Below are 26,972 nucleotides of genomic sequence, written 5' to 3'. Positions count from 1 at the left end.
TGTTAAATGTTTGTGCCTTTTTTCCTTTGCTCGTTTGCATCACAAAAATTATAAGACTTAAGCACTTTTATCTGAACTACTTCAGAAAGTAGTGTTACTTTAATGTCTTAAAGCAGCTTATTGTTGTCATCCTGGCAGAAGCTTTGCAAAAAAATTAAAGAGAAAACTTGTTGCCTTTGCATTACAGTCCCCTACTTTATCTAGAACGAACGACTATGGCGTTACAATTTGATGCATGGAGTTGGGGGGGAATGGGGTTCAAATTAAACCTGCCTCATACTTAGTCTGTGGATGGTGGTAGACCTACAGAATAAGAGTGAAAAACTAAAAATGAGCTGAAGGGAAACTTTCATAGAGTTTGAACATCAAATCTCTTTTGGCCCACTTGTTATTGCAGAGTTTAGTTCAGCAGGATTTTTTTTGCTCTCGTTCCTTTGTAACCTACCAAAAGACGTTCCTACCTTACTGTCGCCTTTGCCCCTCCTTTCCAAATTTCAGCTGTGCAGCCCCTTTAAAGTTCTATTGAGCATTCTCCTGCTACTCTAAATTAAGCACCATCAGTACCACTGTCCCTTGCAGGTTACCCATGTGTATATATGTAGAGCAATCATACTTGATTAACAAGCTAAACTTTTTTTCTTTACAAAAAAAAAAGTTTTCTCCGTGGCACAATCTCTAGGCAAAATGTTCGATTGACTCAGTCTTACAAGTTCTTGCTAATTACGCATTTTCCAATCCCACAAACTGATTTATTTCCTGTTTTGTAACTTCCTACTTTGTCTGTGGAGACACTGGGATATAAAAGTAAGTAAGATACCACCCTGTAGTGTGGTAGCTGCTATTCTGTATTTTTGCCGTAAGTCCTTTCGATGTACAAATGGCCATCCATTCATCACCCTGACCGCTGTACAGTTTTAGTAAATTTGGTGCATAGAATTCACCCGATGGTGATGTTTCCATACTAGGTAAACAAAGAAGGTTTAAAACTAAGATTGCAAAATATCCTGCAGTTACTGGTTAACTTGGTCTGATTCTGTCTGGTCATACTGCTCATAACAGTGAAATTTCTTCATTTTAATACCTTCCTAAGTGAGTTACTCAGATATTACAATTCCTGTTGCTTTGTGTTTCACAAATCATGTGTAGAGATGCCCACAAAAGGTCAGTAATTTTTATACCATATTTATTAAGTCATTGATGCATTGAAAGCTTGCCTAGTGCTAGTAGCCCTATCCTTCATCCAAGGTGAAATGCACCTGTTTTTACCTAACAAAGGTTTCAAATAAATTTATGTATCTGAAGTTTTAGAAATATTGAAATGCTTCACTCTTGTGTTAAGCTTGTGGATGTCATCATTGTGTGCTATAAAGGTAAGCTCTGCTGCCCAATGTGCTTGGCCTTGTGAAAATGTTTACACACAGTACATATTTAATTTGTGGATATTGCACAGCTTTATCCTGCTAACTCGAAGAGAACTGAAACCCTTACACTTTAATACGTGACACTTTATTTGAACATTCATGTCTGATTCTTTACCGACAGGCAGTACAATGTTGACTATAAGCTTGAAACCTATTTAAAAATTGCTCGTCTCTACCTGGAAGATGATGATCCTGTTCAAGCAGAAGCTTACATCAATCGAGCTTCATTACTCCAGAATGAGTCAACCAATGAACAGCTACAAATACATTATAAGGTACAATCTTTTCTTAGTCTTTGAACGTGTAATCCGTAGACTCAAATGTGTCCAAAATATTTTTTATATTTTTTACGCCACAACTTATTTACTGGAAAAGCAAATGAATTAATATGTACAATCACTGTTACTCCCTTTCTGACTGCTCAGATTTATTTTAGACAAATATGATTTCCCTATATCTGTAGATGGAGCACATCTGAGCAAGTGCACTAATTGTGTTTTTCGTTAGTTCTAGTAAAATCTCTTGCAGTTTACTTTTGCTTTCTTGCCTGATTTTTAATTTCAGCTGCAGGCCTGTGCACTCTATGGACCGTTTTCTTAACATAAACATATTAAAAATATGAACTCTCTTTATTAATCGTGTGTTCTGCACAACACAACCTTAAGGAGTGACTTGGTTAAGCAAGACAATTAATCCTTTTGTTCTGCAGCTTTGTTTTTGGGGCCTTGGGTGGTAATTTAATTTTGCATAGCCATTAATTTATTTTGTAGGAAGAAATGAATTTGTTGGCTGTAGTAGAAAAGCAAATGTAAATGTAGATTATATTTTTTTCTTATTTTTTTCTTTTAATTGTTTTATTTTATAGTAAAGTACATGCATGTATGCCAAACAATAAAAAACCTCTGACATTTATTTACAAGTCCCACTGCATGTTAGCTTTAACTCTATAAGCCCTGTCAGCCCGTGCTTCCATTCTGTCTAACCCCTACCATAATTCACTCCACTATCCCATAGTCCATGCTTAGTACAGTTCACATCTTTGCATTAGTCTGTGGATATATCATCCCGTACCCCTTCCCGGGCAGCCCGGTCTAGTGCCACCTTGTATCTCAAAAGCCTCCTACATTACCTTGCCGCTTCGAACTCTGGATGAGGATTTGTAAAGACTAATTTGACCCATGCACTGGAATTCCTCCCAGATGCCATCTGGTGTAACATCTCCATCACCTAGAACCCTTACAGGGTATTAAAGGCCTTAGCAATGTCCACATACGCCAAGACCAACTCTCCATTACTGTCTTGCACCGAGTGACATATGTGCGTCACGTGTCTCGCTAGGAACAACCTCATTGCGAACAGCCGCATATACAGAGGATCCAAGGCTCTGAGCTTCTATTTGACGTCAATAAGTCTTTCTCCTGGCCTGAACCTTTCTGGTGTAATCAGGGTATATGGCAATCTTGTGATTGTCATAATGAGCAATCTTGTGCTCCCTGGTGGCCGTGAAGATACTGTACTGTCCTGTAAATTAAAGATCCTGGCGCCCTTGGTGGGTCACTCGCCAGTGCCCTATGTGCTGTATAGCAAACATTGTAGACCACCTTTGAATCTTGAAAATGTGTTGGATCCATTGCTCCAGGAAGCCCTCTAGTGGTGAACTCTATCCCCTCTGGAAACGTCCAAAATCATTGCTTATTCCTGCGTAACTTACCCTCAGCATTTTCCTCTCTGTCCTCTAATGTTTTTGTCACCGACAGCACTTAGGTCATGTACTCCTTGAACTTTGACTTTCTGTTGCAGAGTGCCAACTTCCTGTTGCAGAGTGCCAACTGATTTTTCTGCTGTTTGACTTGTCGGCCATCTTGTGAAGGTTCGCATTCGTGATCCCTGAATTGCTGCTGTCTGCTCTGCCGAAGTAGCTCACCCTAAGGGACTCCCCGTATCTCCAGATGTTGTGGCACAGTCATGTTGCGAGTTGCGCGGAGTCGGGCTCTGTGTATACTATATTATTGTAGTGCCCTGTGTCGTTCAAGTTCCTTTATCCTTCCCATTAGCTGAGTCTCGCGCCTCCTCCCAAACGGGGGTGCACCAACTATACTGCAGATCCGTGGGAAAGGGTTTGCAGAAAATTGCCCCGTTTTGATATGGTTGCCCCCACTTTTTGACTGGTACATGTTATTTCTACTGAAAGTGCACTGGGTTCCTGCTAACCAGCTCCCAGTGCCAGAGTTGTTTACCAAAAGTGTACACTTGTCCCCCCAGTTCGCAAAACATTTAGCATCCTCTGTAAGTTCCTAATAAATGGTACCCTGGTACCTAGGGTCAGACATACAAAAGAGGGTCCCTAAGGGCTGCTGCACGAATTATGCCACCCCAAGGGACCCCTCACCAAGCACATGCACGACTGCCATTGCAGGCTGCGTGTCTTGGTGCTGACAAAAGTGAAAACGCGACATTTTGCACATCCCTGTGTGCCATGTCCCCTACCACTGTATATAATATTTGTAAATCACCCCTACTGCAGGCCTGACGGCCCTAAGTCAGGGTGCTTAATATTATATGTGAGGGCATGAGCAGGTATGCTCCTCACCCCTATTGCTACCAGTGCAAGTGACCAGGAAGCCATTTTAAACCATTTAATAGACACTGGTGAACACGAGTTCCTCAGCTGCATGATGGCTTCACTTAAAATAGGTATTTTGGTACCAAACATCTTGTATTGATAAACCCACACAGATGCCAGTGTCAGATGTATCCAGACATGCACCCAGAAAACCTACCAGACTCTGGTGTGCTTGCTGATTGGATTGTGTCAGCCTGCCACCCGAGACGTGTTTCTGACCTCCTAGGGGGAGAGCCTTTTTGCTCTCAGGAGGTCAGGAACAAAAGCCTGTCCTGGAAGGGTAGAACACCCCTGCTCTCAGGATGACCTGCTGATTAGCCTCTTGGGCAGGCGATTTTCAAAGGAAGCCACTGCCTTTGAAATGCAAATCTGGCTCCCCTAACAGGAGAGGAAACCACCCCCCTTGTCCAAAGCCCCTTGGCACCTGGACAGGTGAGAAAATTAGCTAGTCATGTAGGCGTGCCATCTCCAGGCTAGTACCACCCCTAAGGTGGGCTTCTGCAAGGTTAACTTGATTTTTCGAAGGTAGCCATCTTTGTGATGGCATATTTAGTGTAGTGAGCCCAAGCGTCTGTAGCCCTTTTACTACTACCCTACACTCCTAAATTCAGTATTTTGGGGAGGCCCTGACACCAGAGAAGCAGATCTTGGTGACTGAAGAAGTCTGCTATTGAAGAGCCGCAAGGAGAAGAGGACTTGTGACTGACCTTGCATCAACACTGCTGGCTTGCCTGTTGTCTCTCACCCCTACACCAAATTTGTCTCGTCCTGCAGCTGTCCTCCAGAAACTCGGGAGGCCTGCCTGACTTTGAAAAAAGAATCAGGAACTCCCTTGGATTGGTGGAACCAGTCCCCTGCACATCACATGCCAAGTCTTAAGTAACGACAAAGTGCTCGCCGCTGGGTCCAACGAAGTTGTGACCCACAGCAAAGTGACAAGAGCACTCCAAGAGTGGTAGCTGGCTCTCACCAACATTCCGAGCGCCTTCTTCAATCCCAGCGACCTCCAGCCTGTGAGGTCCCTTTCATCTTCATGTGCAGCAGCCAAGGTTTGTTGGTAGCCATCCCGGTCACTGACCCCTTCGGTCTTCACCCCAAGAGAGCTCTCCACAGCACCTGCGACCAATGCCAGAAACTACCCCGCTCCTGTATTTCTGCATCTCCTGTTTGGTGGCATCGACTGTGTGGCAGAAACCGTTTCGGCACGATCTCCATTCGTTGATGGACCAAACGAGTCGCATCTTTGGTGCACCCGCACCCGGTGATGGACATTTCCATATGTCCCTGCATCCAGAGTCCCTGATTAAGATAATCGTGAACTGCCTGTTCCACTCTGGTTCTGGGACCCCAAAGACCTCTGCTCTGAAAGAGTAGACACCAAATCCAAGTGCTCGTTGGCACAAAATTTGCAAAACCCCGTGTGCTTTTACCACCGACCGCGATTTTCTTTGACGGTCCTGCCGGTCACCCGATTTCCCTCATTGGTTGCAATACTAAATTGTTTGACGGTTAAGCAGGTTACCGCTGTGTATTCTACATTGGCCATCAGGGTGAATAATTGATGGCGTTTAAGCTTTTTCTTCTGCAACTGTTTTCTACTGTATTTCCGGAATGCACTTGCCTGATCGGATTGATTTTGGTGCCTAAAACATACATGAAGATACTTCCTATTTTTAGGTTTCGCCTGAGCCAGCATGCATGCGTTGCTCTGCGAGGCATTAAGTAAGGGCTTTTGAGCTCTGAACACACGGTCGTGCATGTGCTTTTTTTTTTTTTTGCTTTTTTTTCAGAGCCCGCAATTGGCTTGTGCATGTGTGTTTTTAAAAAACACAGCACGCAATTGGTGCAAGGTGGGGGATTGTCCTGCCTTGTTTGTTGGATGGCCTAGGGTCCTCGGGCGCAAGCTTCAACCTTATCTGGGTGTGAGTGTTTGATTGATTCTGATGCTCCGTCCATCACCACCCCGTTTTGTACTGCTTTGTTCGCCATAAGTTGGCAGGGTATGCTCAGACGTGAGTCCCTTGCTCACTTTGCCACTGGATTCAAGCAAGCCTGGCTGAAGACGGCTGAAATGCCAGAAACCGGTCCTAGGAAGCTTGTTTCCGGTCCAGGGAAGGCATGGCTTGGCAGTTCGGGCTGGACTGTTCCCATGAGGCACAGGGTCAGACTGATTTGCATATGGCCATGTCTGAACTGGGGTGGCAGAGTGGGCTACAGAACGGTGATGGATCAAACCCAGATCTGTTGACTGGGTGTGAGTGTTTGATTGTTTCTGATGCTCCGTCCATCTCCACCCCCTTTTGTACTGCTGTGTACAATCCTGAGCAGTGAGCCTGCTATGTTAGGTGCACAATCCTGAGCAGTTAGTCTGTTATGTGCACAATCCTGATACGTCAGTTTGCTGTTTCGTGCACACTCCTGAGCAGTTCGCCCCTAGTGTTCTGTGCAGAATTTTGAGCAGTTAGTTCTTGTGGGCAATCCAAGGGTTCCACCTATGGTCAATGCACCGTCCTGACCAGTGAAGCCCCTCCCCTCCGCCTGGCCCCTATGCACAGTCCAGAGCAAGCGCCTACTGTCCCGTTCATTGCTGATTCCGTAAAAGCCAATTTTCTCTCTCTCTCTCTATATCTATATCTATTCGATCCAAATCTCTCCATCCCCTCCCCCATGCTCAATTTTCCTCCCCCTTTCGGCATTCTCACTTTCAAACTCCAGAATCTTTTATTATTTTCCAACTAGCGCTTTCAAACCTGCAGAGTGGAGTTCCCACTCACCCACACGTTCTCTCCCCCACCCCGTTTCCCTCATTCTTTCTCTGTGGTAAGTGTTTGGAAGAACCCGCAGAGCTACTAGGCGCTATATAAATGCAATTAAGATCCAGTCAATGAAAGATGGTTCACTCGGGTGAGCGTTACTCAGCAGCAAAGCAGGCTGTAGCTCTTTATCTGGTTGTTTCTCCCAATTCTCAGAGTCGCAGGAACTACAATCTCAGAAGTGCAGAGTAAGACCCTATAGATACAGACAAGTAAGCACATAAATGCGCCATTGCCTTAAGGTGACGACAGCCTGACATGAGCCGGACGCAAGGGTCGCTCCTTCGCAGCCACTTTGGGACTCTAGTGATGCATAGGTAAGTAGGTCTGCGCTCCAGTAATGGAAGAAGGAACAAGCATCTGCAATGCAATAGGTCTAAATACACTCCACATAATACCACACAGTGCCACATAATTGTATGCTACATAATTACACTCTACTGAATACAACATACACTCCACATAATACCACTCAGTGCCTGTGAGAAAGTGCCATCTTTCTTGCATGGTATGCCCCCACCTTTTGCTGAATGTACTTTGACTGAGTGTGCCCTGGGCTCCTGCCAACCAGATGCCCAGGGCCTATGTTCCTTCCCTAATAACTATGCTGAAACCTAAAACCCCAATTGGCAAACCCTGGCCACATGTCAGCCCCTTGTAAATGGTTGTGAGAAAGTGCCATCGTTCTTGCATGGTATGCCCCCACTTTTTGCTGAATTGCTGAATGTACTTTGACTGAGTGTGCCCTAGACTCCTGCCAATCAGGTGCTCAGGGCCTATGTTCCTTCCCTAAACAAAAACCTCAAAACCAAATTGGCAAACCCTGGCCACATGTCAGCCCCTGGTAAGTGGTACCCTAGGTACCCAGGGCCTTGTGACCAGAGAAGGCCTCTAAGGGCTGCAGCAATCATTGTGCCACCCTTAGAAGCCCTGTACCCTAACGCACACACTGCCCTGGCAGGATGAGTGTTTGGGTAAAAGACAAAACAGAGAGACGACATGGCACACATCCCTGTGTGCCATGCCCATAACCTACACTGCTCTGGCATACATCAGCCATCCCTCTAGCTGGGTGCCCTATGCCAGTGGTGTGGGCACAGAGGCAGGAGCCCTGTGCCCCTACAGTACCCAGGTCCATTCCTGGTCCCTGTAAGTGCAATGCTGCCATTTAAGAGTACATGGTGCTGGGAGCTTGTCAAACACGAACTCCACAGCACCATAATGGCAGCACTGAAGCCTGAGAAGTTTGGTATCAAACTGCTCAGCACATTAAATCCACACTGATGCCAGTGTGGGATTTAATGTACCAAGCACCACAGAGGGCATCTTGGAGAGGCCCCCTGAAACCTAACCTACTATCCACGTCTGTTCTGAGGCTGCCTAGGCTGCCACACAGCAGACATGTTGCTGGACCCCTTGGTAGGAGAGCCCCTGCTCTCCTGGGTCTGCAACAATGCACATCCTGGGCGAGGTGCTAAATCTCCTCCCCCAGGATGGGCAGGGGGAAGCTTCAAAGGCATGCCGCCTCTGTGAGCTTCCCCAGGCCACTTGATGTACCCAGCAACTGGCCCCTACCGGTTCTAAACACCCTCTCTGGCGGGAAGACTGTCCGGAAACCCCAAGGAAGGACAGGGTGTGTGCCAGCCTCTGCCAACCCCACCCCTCAGGTGGGGGAGGCGAGGTGAAGCATATGCCCGGGCTTTCGCCATCTTAAAGATGGGGAGCCCTTCTCAATCAGGACTAGGCCACTGCCCCCCCTTCCACAGGAGAGTGGCAAGATAGGGGGTGTACCCACCCCAGGGCAGGGACCCAGTGGTCCCTGCCCTTTACCTACCTGTAACGCCCCTAAATTTAGTATTTAGGGGCACCCTGAACCTTCCTTCCTTAGATTCCAAATTCCGAAACGGCAAGAAGATCAAGAAGAAAGAAGACCTGCCGTGCAGCTGGTAACGAGATGAAGACAACAACTGCTTTGACCCCAGCCCTACCGGCCTGTCGACCCTCGAACCTGCTCCTGCTAAATCCCGGCACCTCCCGTGGCCAGCAACCTCACAAACCCCGGAGGACCTGGCTACCTTGCGACTCTGAGCATCTGGGACTCCAACGAGCAGTAGCACTGCTCAAAGCAAGTAACTGACCCCTGGCACCAGCCAGGAACCGCGAGCCCTGCACACTCTGTACCCGCCAAGCCTGGCCTGTGCTGGAGTGGACAAAGACCCGAGGACGTCCCCCTGCTACTGTGACCCCAAATCCGGCACCCAAGGACCCACCTCCACGCTCCTGACGATGCCTGCAGCCTCAGAACCAGGGACCCCCCCAACCGGAATCAACCAAGGGTAAGATTTCCTGACATCAAAAGGCACCACTGCACCCGGCGCCCTGCGGTCCCCTGTGCCCAACTCCTGGGTACCTACCTATCCTCCAACTACCCAACTTACCTCTCGAAGTGGTGGTCACTCCTGAAGAATCTCCGTCCACGAGCTTGCAGCCTTTGTTCGTCCTTGAGCTTTTCCATTGCAATCCATTGAGCGCCCGACGGCTCAAAAGCACCCTGCACCCAGCCGCCCGAGTGGCCCTGGCAGTGCAACTGCTACTCCTACCTACTTCCCCATTTGCCCTGAGCAAGTGACCAGGAGCCCAGCTCCCACAGCCGCGTGGCCTGCTAGTCAGCAGCCACCAACCAATAGAATAACATTGGGCCTAACTCACTCTGCACCCGACTGCCCCAGTGCCGCTGGGGGTGTAACAACTATACTTACCTGACCCTGGGAGACCCCTGGGTCAATGCCCAGAACCTTAACTCTGCCAGACGAGTACTTACCGAAAAGCCGATAACTTACTTTTCTTCCTTAGGGTAACATTGACTGGTTTCACTTGAAATTTCTTCTTCCTTAGGGTAACATTGACTGGTTTCACTTGAAATTTCTTCTAAGTGTGGAGTTTCTAAATTTTAAAATACTCACCTAAAATCAACCGAGTTACTGAAATACTCACCTGCTATTAGGAGAGATCCTAGTGCTGGATCTTGGTGCCCAGCACTAACCCTGAAAAGTACTTACAACCGTACTTGCCACTAACTCAATTTTCTTCTATAGGAAACCGTTGACTGTTTTTCTGTGAAATTTCTTGTCGATTTTTGCAAGCTACAAATATTCTTTAAAAATCGTACCAACTGTGAAAACGTAATTACTTACCTGTTTTAGATGGCTATCCCAGTACTGAGCCTAGGAGCCCAGCACTGGATTACAAAAGTAACGAGAACATACTTTACCCGTAACTTGAATTTTCTTCCATAGGAAACCATTGACTGTTTTTCTGTGAAATTTCTTGTGTCGATTTTGCAAACTTATAAGTATTCGTTAAAAATCGCCTGTATAACTTACACACAGTTTCTCAACTGCTTACAGGTGGTACACTAGTGCTGGATCCAGGATCCAACATTGACCTAGAAAAAGTAACCATAACCCCACTTACCTGTTAAGTGAATTTCCTCCCTTAGGATAACATTGGTAATTTGATTGGAAAAAGTTTGTAAGTGTCAACTTTTAAAATAGCAAAATATTGCTGAAAAATCAAAACAGTAACTAAAACGTATTTACACATTTGTTTCCAAGAACTGTCCCAGGGCTGAATCTAGGATGCAGTCCTGGAGTTAGAAAAGTAATCCTGAAAGTAATCAATTGCATATAACTTAAAATTCCCATTGAGCTCAATGTATTATTGTGTTTGAAATTGTGTTGCCTATTGCAGCAAACTGTAACTATTGCATTCAAAAGTCAATTGCCTATTGCAAAGTATTTAACTAAAGCATCTCATTCTGAGAAAGTATATTTTGATACCTATTGTTTGTTCTAAAGTACAACACCCATATATTTGTATATACAAACCATTGGCCTAGAGTGCAATTATTGAGTGTGTGAAACCATTTACTGACTGAGTGTGTACAACAAATGCTTTACACTGTCCTCTGATACTGCCTTACTGCTCTACCAAGCTACCACTTTAGAGAGCAAGGTTATATCTAACTTTAGCCTCTGCCAAACCTCTGGGGGCTATGGACCCTGTATATACTGTTCCCAAATAGGTACAGTGTGTACAAAGTCACTTTCCTACAGTGCCACATAATTACACGCCACATAATTACACTCTACTCATTGCAACATAAATACACTCCACATAATACCACACAGTGCCACATAATTATATGCTCCATAATTCTATTGCACTCAATGCAACATACACTCCAAATACCACTCAATGCCACATAATTTCACGCCACGTAATTACACTCTACTGAATGCAACATACACTCCACACAATACCACTCAGTGCAGGAAAAAATTGCCAGCAGTGCAAGTACAAAAAAAGTAGAAGACATTTTTTAAGTTAAAATCTTTTTTTAATCAGGTTTTTAAGTTGTATATGATGTCGTCTTCGTTTGTATAAAGGTAACAAAAATGCTTCACACTTTTTAATATAACTTTTCAACATAATGCACAGCAGCCACAATGCTCTACAACATAGCCAAAAGTTCTGGCTAAACACATAAGGTCCCAAAGGCGAGACCTATTGGCTATGCCAATGCTTGTTCTATAAATAGGTGTGGATCTCCTTCTTGAGCCGCGTTATAATTTATTAATCACTATGTGTATTTGAAAATGTCTTGCACTCCTCTGTGTTGAGCATAAGGCTGCTCGACCACTCTACCTCCTAATGGAGCACTTTGGGATTGCATAGAAAGCCCTGCCCACCAGTAAGGGAACACCTGGACTCTTTACACGGTATATCAGAGAATATATCACATACAGAGCCAGCTTCCTACAGGGTTCCACTCACCCCTCAATCTGTGAGGCCTGGCACAGCCCATGGCAAGGCTCACTGCACCATCTACCAAGCAGCTACATGGTCCGTTCCCAACACTGTGATCGGAGCACAAGGTTCCCTTGCCCTGCAAGCCACCCAGCGACTCTTGGAAGACCATTACAGTTAAAGACTAGCCGGCAAGTCTAGTCCGGGGTGCCCCCGCTGTGAATGGGGGGAGTATGGGGGGCAGGGAGTGTGCCCGCCAACAGTTATGGAGAGTATTTGGTGCTTCCCCTGTCTGGTGCAGAGTGTCTGCTTACGCTACCGCGGGCGGCCATCGTCCCTGAGCAGAGCTCAATCCAAGATGGCTGCTGCTGCTCTCCAGTCGCCTCCCATCACCTTTAACTGCATCTCCTCACAGGCAGGCAGCCCCGATGAGGGCGCCATCTATCGGCCAGCGGGCCCCCAAGTGTCCCGTCTGGGCCTCACACCAAAGCGGCTATCTCCACGGACATCGCAGGGAGAGGGGGAGGCCCGCAGCCTTTCCTAGGTCCACTCACCAGCCGCCACTCTTCCAGGCACCGTGAGGCGTCCGCAGCAGTCGAATGCAGACCCGCAACTGCTTCCTACAGCAGACGTGTACGATGGCCCTTCTCCTCAGGTCTCAGCTGCACCGGTCCGGGCCATTGCTGTCTCTTTCACCTCTCCGCATCTCTCTGGTATTTGACAGGCTTTGCCGTGTGTGCCAATAGTGTGGCACCTCATGAATTATGGGGCAGGATTCCAGTGAATTATGCTATAGGGTGACAGTGCACTATTTTTGCGCCCTGAAATGTAAATATTTTAACTTAAAATAGGTTTCCCATAAAAGAATATCATACTAAGGTTCTGCATATGTGTGAATCTGATTGTTTGGTTGCTCGGAGAAGTCAAACCATTATTTTTGAAACTGGATATGAAAACCGTGGTTCAGGCACTGCCCGTAAAACTGGCTTCCAGATTTTACTCCATGGCCAACTCTTTGGCCTTTTACTAGCCTTACAAGCCGCACAAACATTCAGCTCTTCTCTAGTCTGCATATTTAGTGAAAACTTACATATTACCTCTTTTGTGGTTTGAATTATTAAGCCTGGAATTAAAAACAGGAAATGCACTATTCGTCACCATCTGCAAAGGTGGTCCACAACCTGTCAAGAACCTCCAAGTGAGTAACCTAGTTCACTCTAACTTCCTACTGGGTCTCATCAATTGCCACAGCAAAATCCTACAATGTTTTACAGCCCGATCTGTAAAATGTTAACCGTGCCTCTGCCTGACATGTGAATATGCTTTATTGGATTCGATTGATATGGCTATGGAGCTTTTTCCAGCAGAATATAAAGGGTTTATCACCGTTACATTTACCTTGAAAAGAGAAGGCTGGTTCCCTTGTGGTATTGACAAGGTGTTTAGTCCTGATGTAGAAGCCTCCAGAGAAAGGTTGTTTTAACTCTAGAAGATAGGTTTAGCTGACACCTTCAACTAAACTAAAATGCACTTATAGCAATTGTTTTTGGGATGAAGTCTCCCAGACCATGCAGCTGTCTGGTTTGCTAAAGACATCTTGGGGGGCATTCAGAAAGGCGACCTAGCAATGGATTCCATTACTTGCCATTGGCTTTTTAACTCACATTTTCTGTCTTTTCTTTTTGCTGGCTTTATTTGTTGTAGGCTATCCAGCTTCAGTTCGTCCCTCCCATTGCCCAAATCCTAATTATTGTACTCTTCACACAAACTCGCTTTCTGTAAACAGGCCTTTAAATCGTGTTCTCATCTTGTCACATTAGCTGTGCATTCAAAGATAGAGGTCAAATGTCAAGCTGTCTTCCAAGGGAGCTTGGTGTTTACTTTTCTTTTTCTGACTTCCAAGTGAGAGATTTTATATGGCAATCCTGCTGAGTTACTGTGTAAGAGGAGAGGGTGTAGATTTTTTTTTTTTTCCTAGCGCACAAAAAAAACCTGTCCGGATGTTTCTGAATATCAGAATTAGTACAAATGAAGCACATTTTTTTGTATTTCAAGTGTGGTGGAAACAAATATTTGAATATACTAGGTGATGACATTTGCACACATTTATCATCTGTGTGCAGTGAAACTGTATTTTGGTGCAAATGTCATTGTCATTTTAATTGAAAATCTGTTGTGTGTAATGGCTGAGCGCTACCACAGCAGGCATACTCCATGCTATGCCACTCCACTCTAAACCCTTCCATTCTACCCCACGCCCCTCTACCCCACTTCAATCTACTCCACCCTATCCCACTCTACACTACCCCAATCCACTAGGATCAAATTTATCCCACTCTACTCTACCCCAATCCACTCCACTAGGATCAAATTTATCCCACTTTACTCTACCCTACCCCAATCCACTCGGATCAAATCTATCCCACTCCACTCTACCCTACCCCAATCCACTCCACTGGGATCAAATCTATCCCACTCCATCTAACCCAGTCAACCCCACTCCAGTCTACAGCACTCCACTCAAATCTACCCCACTCTGCTGCAATCTACAGTCTACTCAACTCTGTCCCAATTCACCCCACTCACCCCAATCGAACCCACTCCAATCTACCAGACTCACTCTAATCTACCCAACTCGACTTCACTCCAGTGTACCTCAGCCCAGTTCACCCCACTCCACTCCATTCCAATTTACTCCACTCCAGCCCAATCTATCCAACTCCTCTCCACTCTAATCTACCCCACTCCAGTCTACCCTACCACACTCCAACCTCCCCGCCCCAATCAACCCTACCCTAATCTACCCCAATCCACCCTAGTCACCTCACTTTACTCCAGTGTACCCGAATCCACACAGATATACCCTACTCACTCCAGTCTACCACACTCCCCTCCAATGTACTCCAGTCCAATTTACCCCACTCCAATCTACTCTTCTCCAGTCTACCTCACTCTACTCCACTCAACCACAATCTACCCCACTCTATTCTGCCACACTACAATCCACTCAAACCACTCAATCCTCCCTGCTTCACTCCAATTTACCCCACCCCACTCTACCACACCTCTCTAATCTACTCCTTTCAACCCGCTTCACCCTACTCCTATCTACCACAACCCCTCCAATTAACCTTGCCCCAGTCGACCCCGCTCCTCCCTTCTCCACTTTAATCTATCTCACTCCACTCTTCTCCAGTCTAACCCACTCCAGTCTAACCCACTCCACTGTACCTCAATCTACTGTACTTCATTTCATTCTATCCAGTCTACCTCACTCCACCAACCTCCAGTCTATCACATGCCACCCAAATCTACCCCAACCCACCCCACTCTTCTTCAATCTACGCCATTATTTTTCAATCCACTATTCTACCCCGATCTACTCTACCACACTCTAATCTTCCCCAATCTACTCCACTCCATTCTACCTCACTCCACGGCAGTCTGCCCCACTCTACTCCAATCACCACGCTCCAATCACCCTTACAGCCCTTATCATTCATTATGTGTCGGTGAAGAATGTCCACTATTTTAAACCAAAGTAAGAGTAACAGATTTGTGTTCTTCATTAAAGGATAAAATCCTTTAATTCATGTTAAATTGCTGAGCCAGTACAGTTGATTCCTTCATAAATAGAATAGCTTTCCACCATTTTAATTTGGTCTATTGGCATTCTATTTCCATTAGGAAGCTGTAAGCTTTTTACATGTTGCCTATGTACTTGTATGTTTCTTGCCAGTGTTTGATGTTTTCAAGAATGAGCTTTTTCTCTCAACTCGTACATGGTTGGCCATTCTTTTCACACCTTTTTTGGTTTACCCCTTGCATTGGCCATGTGATGTCGTTTTTTTTATTGTTCGGCTCTTATTTAGTTTTATTGTTTTCAAACAGTGGTATTTGACGTATCAGCCAAGGTATTTGGTGCGAATCCTATACACTCATTATGAGGTTGCACCTATGCGTGACATACTTTATAAAGTAAGCAACACAGTTTACCATATTTTTTTTTCATTTTTTTATTGGGTTTTTACTTGGATTTCAACAGTTGCCAATAATAGACATATGCATGTATACATCGCAACAATGGATCATACATCAAGGAATAACTGACATTTCAACTTATTAGTTCTTCAACGAGATGCATGTGCGTTATCAAGTATATCAGCATGCTAATTTTTGAGGGATGATCTGCAGGTTGGAGGGGGAAGGGCCTCGCCTGCGCAGCTTGGTAGGGTGAATGCAGATGCCTGTGTCAGTGCACCGTCATTATATCATTATACGTCCTAACTCTGCTCCTGCATGCTGTTTGCTTATACTTCTTTTTCCTCTGTTTTGCTTTCTGTTCCCACTTCCCTCACTGAAGGTGTATGCTGCCTGACCTTGCTGTTCATGCAAATATGTTTTGGCTTGGATATATGTCTGGTCCCTCAATGCCCTGCGCCTATATATTTTCCTTGGAGCAGTGCCGCATGAGGGTACCAGATCTTATTGTGTGCTATTTGGTTGTTCTACCGCCGTGATCACAATTTACTATTATGAATCTTCTTGTCATGCTAGGGTTCACTGTCGCTACTTTTCAATTCTCTTGTGACTGGTAACTTGTTTCCCAATAGCTGAGAATGTGAATGGGTCAATCAAAAGTTGGGGAAATTACCTCAGTTGTATCTTGTGTAATTTTAAACCAAACTTTTGTTTTCTGTTGGACACTTACAAACTTTCATGATTTTGCTTCAGGGCTGCTTAAGTGCCTCACCAATTTTATTTAAAGCTTTGCGAAAGATGTGCAGGGTATACATAGTTGACAGGGCCTGATTTATGCACACCCATTTCCTGTGGATTGTTAAAGATCTAGCCAATAGGTACCACGTTTCTTGACTGCTTAAATATTCTTTTGGTCGGTAATATGGAGAAATAATCTGCCATTTTGTAATGCACAGACAACTGAAACTTGCTAAAAATACTAAAGCTTTTCATCACTATGCACCATTTACCCCTGCCATTTTGTAAAAGTGTTTTTTCTCGTCAGGTCTGCTATGCTAGAGTTCTCGATTACAGAAGGAAGTTTATCGAAGCTGCCCAAAGATATAATGAGCTATCTTATAAAAGCATTGTCCATGAAACCGAAAGGCTGGAAGCTTTAAAGCATGCATTGCACTGCACCATACTTGCATCAGCAGGTAACCAAATAACATTATGCATAGGTTGTGAGAGACCAAAAATACATAAGTGAACTTTTTTGGTAAGGGAATTTTAGAATGTGTGAATTTTACAACATAAGTTATGATGAAAAGAAGCTCCAATATTTCTAGTAAAATTTGTTTTATGTTTTTGTGGTTTTAACTAATTCCCTCATTTTTTTTTTTTTTTAAAGTTCTCATTAGCAGGCATGTCTGTATGGTGCTTTTTAAACCCTTTCTGGTACCTTTTCACACAGTACTCCTGTCATATCATTTTTACAACCATTTATGTCAGGGCATATATAAAGGAAATTCATTCAAGGCACTGTTCTTTTATGTTTTAATGCTAACCAAAACCTTTTTTCATTTGACTAAAATTCTTTATATTATTGTATTGTAATTGCATTCATATAGCGCTTACTACTCCTGACGAGGCGTCAAAGTGCTTTTTCGGCGATTAGCAATTATGTCGTTTAGGGGCTTACCACCATCCCTCTTCATCTGTTGGCCAGCTGTTGAGCCATTCTCTTTTCTTCTGTGGTCATAGTCTGAAATATGGAGCAGGGAATATCACTTTGCCAGAATATTGTAGCCAAAATGGTAAGGTACAAAATATTGATGATGCAAGTTGTATAGGCAAAGTTTAAATTTACTATTTTATCTGCTTACCTCTTTATATGTGTAGTAAAGCATAGTAAATCTTTACTTTATGTACTCATTTCATCTATATTTTGGTTCTCGATATTCTTGTTGTTATTCCCTGCTTGATATTCCTGAACTCTTGCTCCTTCTTTCCAATACTGCATAACAAATGTGGCAGTGGGCCAGCCCATTTCAGCCTTTGTTACTTTCTGTAAGATTAATAGAATTCAGCTGAAGCACAAGGATGTCACTCACACAGAAAAAAATATTTGTAGGCCATTGTGTTTTTAATTTGTCAGTTTTAACTATTATTTTTTTAATCTTGGCAAGACCCCACATTTACCGGACTCTGCTACCGACCTTCACCACTTCTTGCAAGTCTGTGTAAGTGGCATTGTTTTTAGGTCTCACCTGACCCAGCGCATGGGCTGGTCTGGCGAGACTTATTGAGAGGACTCCAAAAAGTGCTACCAGGCCAGCCTAGAGCTACAGTCACTTTCCGCACGGCTGCTTTGATGTTTGATCGCGATCACTTTCACGGGCGCTTGGCATAGCCAATAGGTCTCGCTTTTGAGACCTTATAAGTATTTAGTTATGCAACTGTTGCATGGCTAAACACTTACAAGGTCCCAAAGGCGAGACATATTGGCTATGCCAATGCTTGTTTAACAAGGTTTGAAACCAGCCAGATTTCCGTGCATGAGCATTCATGCACTTGGTTGGATAGCTGTCTTTCAAAGGGCTATGAAACCATTCTAAGATTCTACCAAGATCTATGCTTGTGGAAGCTTAGGAGGCTATTGTAGGAAAGTAGCCCTTTTTGACCTGTTTAACCCCACATTTTGCCTGGTAACTGATGTGAGTTTGACTGGAAGTGCACTGGATTCCTGTCGACCAGGTCCCCAGAGTCCGAGCTCCTTCTGAAAACTGTACAATTGTTTCCCCCAGTTGGCAAAACCTTTAACACCCCCTGTATGTCCCTAGTAAATGGTACCCCTGGTACCTAGGGCCTGAGGTACTAAAGAGGGTCCCTAAGGGCAGCAACATTAATTGTACCACCCTGAGGGACCCCTCACCAAGCACATTCAAGGCTGCCATTGCAGGCTGCGTATTTTGGTGCAGACAAAGTGAAAACCTGACATGTCACACATCCCTGTGTGCCATGTACCCTAACACTGCATGTTATTTTTGTAAGTCACCCTACAGCAGGCCCGAAAGCCCTATGGTAGGGTGCTTAATATTGCATGTGAGGGCATACTTGCCTGAACAGATATGCCCCTGTGCTGGTCAGTCCTATTACTGCCAGCACAAGTGACCAAGGAAGCCAGTTTAAAACGTGCTACACACTGGTGAAAAGGTTTCCCCAGCTGCATGGTGACTTCACTAAATATAGGGATGTTTGGTATCAAACATCTCATATTGGTTAACCTACACTGATTCCAGTAATGGATTTGCCAATACATGCACCCAGAGGGCACCTTAGAGGTGCTCCCTGAAAACCTACCAGCATCTGTTGTGCTCTATTAATGGTTTCTACCAGTCTGCCACCCGAGACGCTGTTCTGACCTCTTCGGTGGGACCCTCTGCTCTCAGGAGACCCAGAACAAAAGCCTGTCGGAAAGAGGGTGTAATGCCCCCTCCCACACAATGACCTGCTGATTAGCCTCCCTAGGCCAGCAAACTTCAAAGGGCTGCTGCCTTTGGAATGCAAATCTGGCTACCCTCACAGGAGAGGGAGGCTCCTCATTTTGTCCCGAGCCCCCTTGGCTCCTGGACAGGTGGGAAAATTGGCTAGTCGGATAGGTATGCCACCCCAGGCTTGTAACATCCCTAAGGTGGGCTACACTGAGGTGGACACGATTTTTCAGAGGTAGCCATCTGTATGATATCTTGCTTCGGAATTATGGGGCAGTGGTATGCCCACTTCTCACAGGAACTGGCCATTTAGGGGGTGTAGTGACCCCTAGGGTCAATAGCCCATTGGCTACTACCCTACACATGCCTAATGCCCCTAAATTCAGTGTTTTAGGGGAACCCTGGCACCAGAGAAGCAGATCCTGACGACCTAAGAAAAGAGGACACCAAAGTGCTGCAAAAGCAGAGTGGAGAGAAAAAGCGGCTGACATGGTACAAACCATAACTGCCTGTCTGCATCACTCGTCAAACTGCGCAAAAGATGACTCGTTCTGCATCTGTTGACTCCAGAAACTTGGCAGGACTGCCTGCCTTCGATAAAGACTCAAGAGCTCCCATGCACAGCGGACCTGTTCTCCTATATCCTGCAGAAACTCCAAAGCAAAGACTGAGGCCTCTGGAGCTGCCAAAACCCAACACCTGAAGCCACCACTACACCTATCACCCCCAGTCCAAGTTGAAGTGGGCCAACGGTGTTAACAAGGTTCCCCAGCCCTCCAGAGCTCGAGTCCGTTGAGGTTTCGCCCCTTGCGGACACTCCGTCGCATGCAGCCACTGCATGCCGGCCCCTTCTTCTGCGACTTTCCTCACTAAGAAAACGTGACACCTAAAGCCACCTCTGCATCTGTCACCCCAGGGCCGTGGCGGAGAGGACCAAAGGTGTCCCTACATCCCAGATCATCGCAAGGCCTGAGCCCCCGTATTGGTTCAGTCCGACTGGCCTGCCTCTTTTTGCTGTGACCGATCTCCGTAGAAAACGATTGGGCTCCCAATGTTTTGCACCCTGCACCTGACTGTCCTCGTGCTGCTGCCGTGGACCTTGCCCACCACTCACTTTAACTCCTGGAGATAGGTCTTGTAAGTCGCTGTACTATACCTGTTTGGAGAACTCGTTCTTCCTTCCATAGGATAACATTGCAGAACTCAAACATTGCACTGTGCCCACTCTCTGAATGAAAAAATAATTGATATTTAAAAACGTACTTACCTGAATGATTTTTCTCTGATGCCTAATCATACATATAGATACTTGCTTTTTTTATAAATTGGTGTAGCTCTCCTTTAGTCCTGTGTGTAATTTATTGATCATTGTGTGTATTTGCAGATGTCTTTCACCCCTCTGTGTTAAGCCTAAAACTGCTCGACCACACTACTCCCTAATGGAGCTTTTTGGGATTGCCATAGCAAGCCCCTGTCCACTCATAAGGATTCATCGGAATTTTGATATACCACATAGAGAGCCCGCTTCCTAATCTTTTTGAATGCTGTTCATTTTTAGTAAAGAACCCTTAAAGATGTTGGTCCGTGTGTGCATGCGTGCTCACACACAGACTGCATGTGCATGCATGAGTAGTCATTTTTCAGTGCTCTGGCAAAGCTGAAAGGATCCATAGACCTATTGGCTTTGCCAGTGCTAGTTTTTGTTATTTTAAATATTTAACCCCCCCCCCCCCCCCCACCCTCCTACTGCCCATTTTAATTAATTTTTTCACACTACACCATGCGATCCCAAGCGTCGGCTGTCTTTAAACAATGACTTAATTGTGAGTGTTATGCTTTGTCGACCAGGTTTTGCTGCTGCATCTGTGTAACCCTGCTTTTTATGTCTTTCTTTGCCTGTATCTTGCTACTTGTGTAACAACCTCTGCCAACCTTAGGCAAAAGATTTCATAATTAGCCTTTTTTTAATTTTATTTTTTTATATTTTTGATTTAATAGTGTGTAATAAAAGTACAAGCCAACTTTGCCATGCACAAATTAGGGCAGCTCTCTCCAGCAGCACCACCAAACAGAGCATAACCAATGCGGATAATAGTATGGTTATTCCCCCACCTCCATCTCCTGATTACCACCCCAAGGTTTAAGTTGTCACTGTGGGATCCGTTGACGTTCATGTGTTGCATATTCTTCCCCCTCCATGCCCCCTGGGGTACCGCCACCCTCGGCCTCTATAGGCTCATGTTATTAATTGGGTCATCTTGTTCGTCAAGTCTCTGAGGTTCTCTTCTGCCCACTTATCTTTTTGCAGATTTTTTTAATCGCAGTTCTTTTGCTAGAGTACATTTGTAGCATGTCTCTGAGCCACGTTTGGACTGTAGAATCTTTATTGTGTACCCACTGTATCGCTATGTGGTGCTTGGCGAGTATAAAACCAAGTTTTCCAAATCTATAGAACGACTATAAGAAAGAATCCCTTGTAGGCACTTTTACCCGATGACTTTTTATAGACATATTCCCAATATTCCAGTGATTTTTGTGACTATTCAGTAACACACCTATGAATCCAGTTTTGCGTTCTGCAACCCACCCCTCCCCCTTGATCATCGGGAGTGGAGCGTAAATGATCTTGGCAATGACATCTAGTCTCCATTGTTTAACCCCCATAAAAATGTTCTGTGTATTGATGTTTTTGTGCACATTCTCAGTAAAAAATAATTAGTCTTTGGCAACAGGTGTGAGGCAGGTTGAATTTTATCTATTCAATGTGAGCGCTATGTCCCATAAGGTTTGGCTGAGGGTATGCCGTCGCAATAGTTACATCTGTGTGTGCAGGTGCTTGAACCTACCTGACCTCTCGTCGCCTTGAATAGATAAAATCATTCTACAAATCCTATGAGTGGCACTACACATTTTACTCAGCCACTATACTATACTAGCACTCACATCACTCCCTTTCTGGTCCTGAAGAAGCGCAACGGATCTCCTCCCGAGACCACAACACTGCGCGAAACATGTCGATGCTATCCCTGTCCTAAATGGATTTCACACTAGTCTAGCTACTAAGGGCCATTATCACCCTCGAGCAGCACACAACCTTCTGTTTTCTTTTAATGGTGACATAGGGACTTTTTTGTATTAAACTGTCCTACCTTTACTCCCCTCTAGCCATCTTTTAACACTGCACTTGGTACCACTTTATATTCAGACCCGCGCACACCCATACAGCTAGATCATTTAAGCGATCTCAGACAAAGTGACCCTTCGGGGGACCCGTTGGTTAATGCAGCGCCTGCCCGACGAGGAGCACCGCCCCATGATGAAGCATGACATCCTTCGGGGTGTGTGAGGCCATCAAGAAAAGGACACACTGTCCCTTGCCACTATCTTAAAAGAACGCCACTCATCTTTCACTTCCTTACTCCTCCTTCGGAACTGTGACTCCCCTCAGTGACAACACTTTTTTGAGTTTCTTATTCTCTTGCTCATTGTCAGAGCCTGAAACTCAAATGTGGAAACTCCTTTGAACTCTACCTACATAATAGAAACTATCTTCCTGTCATACCTGATTTGCCATTTATGCCAGCATGTATATTCTCCTTGATGCATTGATCAGTGAGATGGACCAGTTCTTGGCCCTGTTTTTTAAGATTGGAATTATTTGACCCTAGTTGCAAAGTGACCCCTTTCTGAGTGGTCTTCCCCAGTCTTTAAATAAAAAAAATAAAAAAGATTTTTGGGACTCTTCTACCAGTAATCTTGAACTATCACACTGGGGCACTGCTATCCAGTAAATGTGCTCTGACCACTAAAACATGCAGAAATTCGCTTAAAACCTGATTGGCACATTTATCTTTCCTATAGGATCATATTATATTGTGCAGAAGGGCACCCATGGCATGGAAAGTTAAATGCCTCTTGTGCACTGCAACAACTATTGTGCCATCTGTTACAGTGGAAGTGAGAAGCTTGCTTGCCAGTGGTACCTGACAGCAGCAGGCAGAACCCTGCTCCACTGCCATGTCAAAATCACCCCTTTTTAAGGATCGGATAATCTGATTTTAAGTATTAAATAAGTCACTTCCAAGTGCACCTTGTTATCTATGAGGTGGGTGCATAATATTTAAGAGTGGAATGTATGACATTTGACGCGATATGTCCCCCAGTGACTATGCCCGAAACGACACTGGTCAGGCTATAGCTGGCACATAGGAAAAGTCAAAGTATAGATTATAGACTTTATAGCTTTCGACTTGTACCATCCACAGACTCCATCCACAGACTCCATCCACAGACTTATTTTTATGTTTAATAAAAATCCATTCTTATGGTGAAGTCTGATTTTTATTAAATATACTGTAAATGTAACTTTTAGAAGGTTGCATTTACCGTGCCTGGAGCAGCTGGAGGCTTATTTATATTAGCTGTCCAGGAGCTTCCCAGGCCGTGACTTTGTATTAAAAAGGTGTGAAAACTACTTCCACGTCCGAGATAATGGCCTAAGAGCAGGGAGGTGTTTTCTTCCCCTGCCAGGAAAACCAGTTGGAGTGGAACTAGGACTTAAATTACTTCAAATGGGCCTTCCTTGTCCGAAGCAAATGCTAGGTGACTCTTGGAAAGGACCCAGCTTTTGCCCAGTCCCTGGTCAGGGTGGCACCAAACCCCATCGGTATAGTGGTGGTGGGGGGGTGTAAACTACCCTCACAACTGGTTTTGAGTGACCACAGAGGAGGGGGGTAGCCTCGTTATCCTGGCCACACCTATGGGTGGACACACAGGCTGTGCACTGGGGTGGAAGCGTTCCACATCTTGGGTTTTCATAGTGAGGGAAGCTTTGGGACTGTTTGCAGTAGGATAAACAGGAAATGCTGAAAGTGGTTGTGGTTCCCAGAGGAACTTTTTCCCCATTGGTTAGAGTGCGCCATGGAGTCTCCTCCATTCACTAGCTGGTGCCAGGTATAATGTGGCATCCCCAGGCACCAGCTGCCTGTGACCTGAGAGGAGCCCTGAAGGACTGGACCTGCTCCCTCTTGTACCCAGGGCAAAGATGTGGACTCCAAGGGTCAATTAGCTGACCGTCCAGTGTTGCTACAGGGACACAGCTAGCTGCACTGAGCCCTTTTCTTGGAAGTTACCAGCTGACCAGTGGCAACAGGACCTGGTCTAGACTTTGCTGTTGGCCTCTGCCTGAGTTTTTAAGCGCCCTCCAGTGAGGTCCTGGTGGCTTTAGAAGTGTACTCCTGTGGTTGTTTGGGCATCAGAAAAAGTTTTGAAACTTTAAACTACTGTTCCTCCAGAGATTCATTGCTTCAGCGAGGCCTTCGGAGAACAAATATATGACCTACAGTTCCACAACTTCTCATTGAATTTCAGCTTTGTCTTGTACAAGGCTCCCAGCACCTCTGAAAAGCCGAACAAGTCCCCATTCTGCTGGAAATCTCAAAAGCTCCTTTGCTTCAAGTATCTGACCTTTGGTTCCATGGTGGCGGTCCCCTAAAGAAAGATCTTTCTTCTTATAAAATGACAATGGCCCTATCTGCGTTGAGATTTAAAACTGTTTCCACACTTTTTTTACTCCCAGTCTTTCACTGAGATGTGCACTTGTTTTATCTAACCAGGCTCCACTGTGGTTGACTTCAAATCGCACACAGGTTCCGGCCTACCTCTATTTTCACTTAAATCTTTAAAAAAATCATATTTCTGTTTTTCCCTTACTGGGTTTTCGCCATTTTAGTCTTGCTTAATCAGTTTTTTTCCCCTTTATTCTAAAATTAGTTTAATTTATGATGTTTTATGTGACTTTTTCTGCTGTGTGTGCACTGCTTAAATACTTTACACATTGCCTTTGATTAAGCTTAACTGCTTGTATCGCATTACCAAGTTTAGGTTTATTTCATTTATTTTGTGTGACATGTAGCAGGTGCTGGCCTTATCCTTCGAGGGGGACACTTGTCCACCCCAAATATTAATCCACTTTCCTACAACTACCCTTTTAAAATTGAGGGAAGGGTTTTGATCTAGGGTTTAACACAAAAATGAGTTTAGGACTACACATTATGGTGTCTGCTTTCCCAAAAAAATGATCAGCAGAGAATCCTATCCAGATACCTAATTGGTTTTATGGATTTTTAAGGTTCTCATTAAAGGAAAGGTGTCAATGCCATGTCAGTAGCCACAAGCTCCTCTACTACTAGCATGGGCTAGATTCTATTTTACAGAATTGGCATACAAGGAGACACCCCTTGCCCCACCTTCAAATCTTTCAATAATCAGCATGTATAAACCTGGGGTAGATTAATTTGTGATCAAAATGTCTATAGTTCTGTTTGCACATTACTGGTATAATGTTCTCCCAGGTCTACTTGCATGCTAACTACTTCTTTATGCCAATTATTTCCCCAGTGTGAGTTCAACAACTTGGCCTTCCTAGAATGGCAAACGTCTGAGGATGTTGGTTTCTTCAAGTAGACTTGTAGTATCTGCTTGCCTCTCATATCCAATTTAAAACTGAGTTAACAGCTTGTGTACAGTGCTTGGTGCAGTAAGCTTCAACCATTGGTTTGATTTTCATTTTTGAAAGTTTTCTGGCAAATTTTATGCCAGTTTGGTTTATTCTGAACAAAGGGAGTATGCTGAAGATTCATATGTTACTATGATTGACCTTCTTCCACACACAATGTAATTGTAATTTTTCTTTTTATGTGCACGTTATGTTAAGCATTTTGGAGAATTGTCTATTGAAAAACTGTCCTACAACTAAACATTAGCCAGTTGCACAACAAAATTGACGATGCAGAAGTAAATGGTTTAAGGTTTCTGCTGAAACTTTTATTTCTCCTAGGACAGCAGCGCTCTCGTATGCTTGCCACCCTATTCAAGGATGAGAGATGCCAGCAGCTAGCGGCTTATGGGATCCTAGAGAAGATGTACCTAGACAGAATAATCAGAGGAAACCAACTGCAAGAGTTTGCTGCCATGCTAATGCCTCATCAGAAGGCCACAACTTCAGACGGCATGGGTAGGTTTCATTCTGTAACAGCAGCTGTCTTATTTTTTCGCAATAATGTAGTCTGTATTCTAATATGCTAGTCTTTGAAGCCAAGCATCAACACTTCAGAGTGTCCAGCAAGAGAGATGATGTCCCAGCAAAGGATGGAAAGTATTCTTAATGTGACACATGACACTCCATAGTCTTTGGCTAGGTAATACCTGCATACTGTTTCCACACACTGGATTAAAAGCTTGGGGTTAGCGTTCAAATTGACAGACTGGCAAGACCTTCATGTACTCTTATCAGTCTGGAAAATTGTGTTTTGTGGCATTTAAAATGCTTTTTGTTAAGAACCTTTAAATTTCCATGCAAATCAAGCTATAACTGTTGCTTCTGTTGTGAAAAATGATTTATGGCAAACTGTTGCAGTCAAAGATTGCAAGGCCAAATACTGAAAGATAAATTATTGCATTACTACATATTTATGCGATGAAGCAAAATTCCTTAACATTGTAAAGCAAACTTCATGAGTATGTTATACAAGTAATGTAGATATGGGCTTGCACACTGCAAAGAGTGTTGCAAGATGCTGTGCTGGCAATGTAGATGCCACTCCACCTGACTAGATTCCACAAAGCAGCATGCTAACTCTGTATTGTGAGGCTTCTACTTCTACTTCAACTTCTCCTCCTCCTCTTCCTCCCTTTCATTCTTTTCCTCTTCCTTTTCCTCCTTCTTTTCCTTTTCCTCCTTTTCCTTTTCAGGTCTCGCACCTAGTGTTGCAGTGCGGAGCACTGCTCGCGCAGCGCGAGACCTCTTGTACGGGTTTCTGAAAGCTGACCACACGCTTGTGCGTGTGATCAG

General features: G+C 44.6%; 1 protein-coding gene across 3 annotated transcripts in view; it reads left to right on the top strand.

The window, feature by feature from the left end:
- Window positions 1-26,972, top strand: part of COPS4 (COP9 signalosome subunit 4) — a 187,321-nt gene that overhangs the window by 60,632 nt on the left and 99,717 nt on the right. For all 3 annotated transcript variants that reach the window (XM_085641192.1, XM_085641191.1, XM_085641193.1), the window contains exons 5-7: window positions 1,543-1,696; window positions 16,693-16,843; window positions 25,959-26,135. In XM_085641192.1, the coding sequence (XP_085497318.1) occupies window positions 1,543-1,696; window positions 16,693-16,843; window positions 25,959-26,135 (482 nt within the window). The remainder of the gene's footprint in view (window positions 1-1,542; window positions 1,697-16,692; window positions 16,844-25,958; window positions 26,136-26,972) is intronic.

The sequence above is a fragment of the Triturus cristatus genome, chromosome 2_2 (genome assembly GCF_964204655.1).
Source record: "Triturus cristatus chromosome 2_2, aTriCri1.1, whole genome shotgun sequence".
NCBI lineage: Eukaryota > Metazoa > Chordata > Amphibia > Caudata > Salamandridae > Triturus > Triturus cristatus.
Note: the sequence above shows the minus strand (reverse complement) of the source record. Positions and strands in the feature narration are given on the sequence as shown.